General features: G+C 40.7%; 1 protein-coding gene across 1 annotated transcript; it reads right to left on the bottom strand.

The window, feature by feature from the left end:
• Positions 1-223: 223 nt before the first annotated feature.
• Positions 224-4,163, bottom strand: LOC140411486 (4-galactosyl-N-acetylglucosaminide 3-alpha-L-fucosyltransferase 9-like). Its single transcript, XM_072500578.1, has 2 exons — positions 4,145-4,163; positions 224-1,284 (listed from the first exon to the last, which is right to left on the bottom strand). The coding sequence occupies exons 1-2, from the start codon at positions 4,161-4,163 to the stop codon at positions 224-226; spliced, it is 1,080 nt and encodes a 359-aa protein (XP_072356679.1).
• Positions 4,164-4,548: the final 385 nt, after the last annotated feature.

Here is a 4,548-nt window from a genome sequence, read left to right as displayed (position 1 = left end):
TCACGGGCACAGCTGCGAAAGAAGCGGTTTGGATTGATTGCAATGGAACTGAATATCAGACGCTGCACATATTGGACGGATCTGATATTTCCTGTTTTACACTAGCACGCAAAACAAATTTCAGACACCTAATTTTTTTCTAATCAAGAAAAAATTATTGTAGTTAGAAAAGGGCAATTGAATTCCAGAGATACTGATATTTACTGGAGATATATTTTAGAATTTAATCCCAAGACCATTTCTCTAAACTGGAATATGATTTATATTCTTGATGTTGTTTTATATTTTCACACACTTTACATGCATGTTCATCCCAGAAACGAGTCATCCGCACTGTGTACCTTACCCGCCATTCGAAATAGTGCATGTACATGTCTTTATTATCATCTAGCACATGCAGGTAACCTGCAAGCTCTTTAGCTGAGTGGAAATCATCCACATGAATGAAAGAATCGGCCGGAATGTAATTTTCATAATTCTTTCTAGGTGGTCCCAGGGCCACAGGCACGGTGCCAGCAAGCAAAGCATTGTAGAGTTTTTCAGTTATGTAATCTTCATGTACTGAATTTTCAAAGGAAAGGTAGAACTTACAACCAGATATGGTAGGAATCAAATCTTCATTACTTAGGTGTTTCCAGTAGGATCCACCATATGTATTGATTTTAATGTATTTCTGGAGTTCATAGTAATATTTCACTCTGGCATGATTAGAGTTCCAGTTGCTTACAACCCAACACACTAGATATTGTTTATTGGGAAATGCAAAATCTAATGGAGCTTTGCTCATTGTCAAAGATCCATAAGGCACTTGGATATCTGAATCTCGCCGATATGTCAAAGTCAGGTTGAAGAGATGATGAAGGCCAATATTTATTTTAGTATTGCTGGGTGATTCCATGTTCATCCAGACCCATTTCTGAAAAAATGGTCGAGGTTGTGTGGGCAGGTTCATCAAGTTCCTCTTTATGTCCCCGTGATGGATGAGGACAGCATGGGATTTATTGTACAAGTTCCTATCTGCAGTCAAATAACAGTCATTGATGTTAAACTCCGATTCACACGATGTGAGCTCAAATGTACTACCAAAAGGCCAAAACCAAATGAGCACAATGGTGTTATTCTTTGCAGGCATGTGGAGGTTTTTCATGGATATGAAACCATTAATCCCGGTGTTAGATAGGTTGACATACAGCATCAATAATAGCAAAAAACTGCCCAAAATGAAGAGTGGAAGTAACTGATAGTGTAAAATCCTTTTAGTAGCCACCGGTATATGAGCAGATCCTGCAATAAAATAAATAAAAATTGTTCAGATTCTTGGACCACAGCTTCTTGCCCATTGACCACCAATTTCCCAATACAACTATTTATTTAGTTTATTCTTATGATATGAGCCACACTTGCAAGGCTCACATTTGCTGTATTAACCTAGTTATATTAAGAACGGGGCGATTAACTTTTGGATTTGGATTTGTTTATTGTCACGTGTACCGAGGTACAGTGAAAAGTGAAAGTATTTTTCTGCGTGCAGCTCAAACAGATCATTTAGTACATGAAGAGAAAATATGTAATAGGGAAACAAGAGAAAATATGTAATGGGGAAACACATGGTACACAATGTAAATACATAGACACCGGCATCGGGTGAAGCATACATGAGAGTCATATTAATCAGATCAGTCCTAAGAGTGTCGTTTAGGAGTCTGGCAGGAAGGGGAAGAAGCTGTTTTTGAATCTGTTTGTACGTATTCTCAGACTTTTGTATCTCCTGCCCGATGGAAGAAGTTGGAAGAGTGAGTAAGCTGGGTGGGAGGAGTCTTTGATTATGCTGCCTGTTTTCCCAAGGCAGCGGGAGGTGTCGTACAGTCAACGGATGGGAGGCAGGTTTGTATGATGGACTGGACTGTGTTCACGACTCTCTGAAGTTTCTTGCGTTCTTGGGCCGAGCAGTTGCCATAGCAGGCTGTGATGCAGCTAGATCGGATGCTTTCTATGGTGCACCTGTAAAAGTTGGTAAGTGTCAATGTGGAATTTCCTTAGTTTCCTGAGGAAGTATAGGCGCTGTTGTGCTTTCTTAGTGGTCGCATCGACGTGGGTGGACCAGGACAGATTTTTGGTGATGTGCACTCGCAGGAATTTGAAGCTGTCAACCATTTCTGCCTTGACCCCGTTGATGCAGACAGGGGTGTGTACAGTACTTTGCTCCCTAAAGTCAATGACCAGCTCTTTAGTTTTGCTGGCTTTGAGAGAGAGATTTTTGTCATTACACCACTCCACTAGGTTCTCCATCTCCCTCCTGTGTTCTGTCTCGTCGTTGTTCGAGATCCGACCCACTACGGTCATGTCGTCAGCAAATGTGTAGATGGAGTTGGAGCCGCCACACAGTCTTGTTTGTATAGGGAGTATAGTAAAGGGATAAGTACACAGCCTTGCGGGGCCTTGGTATTGAGGACTATCATGGAGGAGGCGTTGTTGTTTATTCTTACTGATTGTGGTCTGTGGGTCAGAAAGTTGAGGATCCAGTTGCAGAGTGAGGAGCCAACATTGCGACACGTTGCCTGGATCTTCTTTGGCAACGGTTTGTGTGGTGATGATGATGGTGGTTTTCTGAAGCAGCTTGCTAAACAAATTGAGTGAGTACTTAAGTGTTCAGCTCATTGGTGTGGGACTGATAAAAAACTTGCAATTATATAGAGGCCTTTGACAATCGCAGAATACATAAGAATATAACAACCCCTCGAGCTTGCACCGCTATTCAATAAGATCATGGCATGCTGCAATTTTTTACCATTTCAATAATAGTCCAAATCAATTGTAAATGTAAATTGTAAACAATTGCGTTTCCAAAACTGATCCCTGAGGCACACCACTAACCACTGATCAGCAACCAGAAAAACACCGATTTTTTATTTTATTTTTAAAAATAAATTTAGAGTACCCAATTAATTTTTTCCGATTAAGGGGCAATTTAGTGTGGCCAATCTACGTACCCTGCACATCTTTGGGTTGTGGGGCGAAACCCACATAAACACAGGGAGAATGTGCAAACTCCACACGGACAATGACCCAGGGCCGGGATCGAACCTGGGACCTGTTATTGAAAATATGATGTGGAGATGCCGGCGTTGGACTGGGGTGAGCACAGTACGAAGTCTTACAACACCAGGTTAAAGTCCAACAGGTTTGTTTCGATGTCACTAGCTTTCAGAGCGCTGCTCCTTCACCTGAGGAAGGAGCAGCGCTCCGAAAGCTAGTGACATCGAAACAAACCTGTTGGACTTTAACCTGGTGTTGTAAGACTTCGTATTGAAAATATGGAAAGATGTGTCATTTGAAACATGGAAGTCTGGCAATATCTGGTCTGAGAGAAACGTGAGAGAATACAGGGCAAGATCCCACAAAGGGTTAACAGCAGCTGCCAGGGAAGGATTGTAAAATGCAGATATCCTTGGTCAAGCAGGCTTAGCAAACAAGACAAACAGGATTTTGAATGAAGCCAAAATCAATGGCTCACACCATTTTGAACAACACAAAGGACACAATGTAATCAGAGCTATGAGATGAGGTTATGTCAAAATGAATGTTTAGACCAAAGATACTTTTTACAATCAAAGAGAATCAAGAGTTATTTTGCAATAAGGTCACAAAAACTAGATAACTGAGAAATATATAAAAACCCGAAGAAAGGGGACAGCCGGCAGAGCCAGCTCTCATAGCTCGGTACATGGGAAAGATAGGACATAGCAACCGAGCTCATCAGCGAATACATCTAAAGAAGACCAGATTTTAAAAAGAAGATTGATTGTCAAGTTGGGCCTGAAGGTCCCTTCAACCAACCAGAAGGATCCAGAAGCAATATCTTTTTACTTTTCTTACAAGACAGTGATTGCATCTTTTAAAAAGAGAAAAAAAATATATAATAATAAAATAACTTAAAAGTTTTAACCTGAGACAGTGGTTATTAGCCTACTTTACTTACTTAGCAATGCAGGAACCAGGATATCAATGCTACCGAGGGGTAAGTAGGTAAAATTCTTCGGTGAAGGTATGGGTTATACTGGGGGATAACTTGAAAATATAGTTTGACCTGAATAGCACCCACTGAAGCCTGTATCAGAGTCGGGGAGTGAGAATTCCTGTTCACCATTTAGAATATCAACCATTTTTTTGGTATGGGGGAATTCTAAGAATAGTGGGGAGTTTTTAAACTTCATGGCACCCAGCGTGGAGGCTTAGAATATTAGACGTTTCTAGGTAAAGGGAGGCTTAGAATATTAGAAGTTTCTAGGTAAAGCGAGGCTAGAATATTAGAAGTTTCTAGTTCAGCAAAGTGGGGGCTAGAATATTAGAAGTTTCTAGTCTATGTGTGAGTCAAACTTTACCTGCCAAGTTTAGTTTGGAAAGTCATGTGTGATTGACTTTTGTAAGGATATTCTGTGGATTGAGGGGACATAAAACTCAGGTTGGGTGTAAAAATCAGTAGACTAGAAGATACTGACCCTGAGAAAAAGTCTGCAAGACATCTTGGTGACAGCACTAAAAATCTTG

Source organism: Scyliorhinus torazame, chromosome 4 (assembly GCF_047496885.1).
Source record: "Scyliorhinus torazame isolate Kashiwa2021f chromosome 4, sScyTor2.1, whole genome shotgun sequence".
Classification (NCBI taxonomy): domain Eukaryota; kingdom Metazoa; phylum Chordata; class Chondrichthyes; order Carcharhiniformes; family Scyliorhinidae; genus Scyliorhinus; species Scyliorhinus torazame.
The sequence above is the reverse complement of the archived record's forward strand: the minus strand, read 5'-3'. Positions and strand labels throughout refer to the sequence as shown.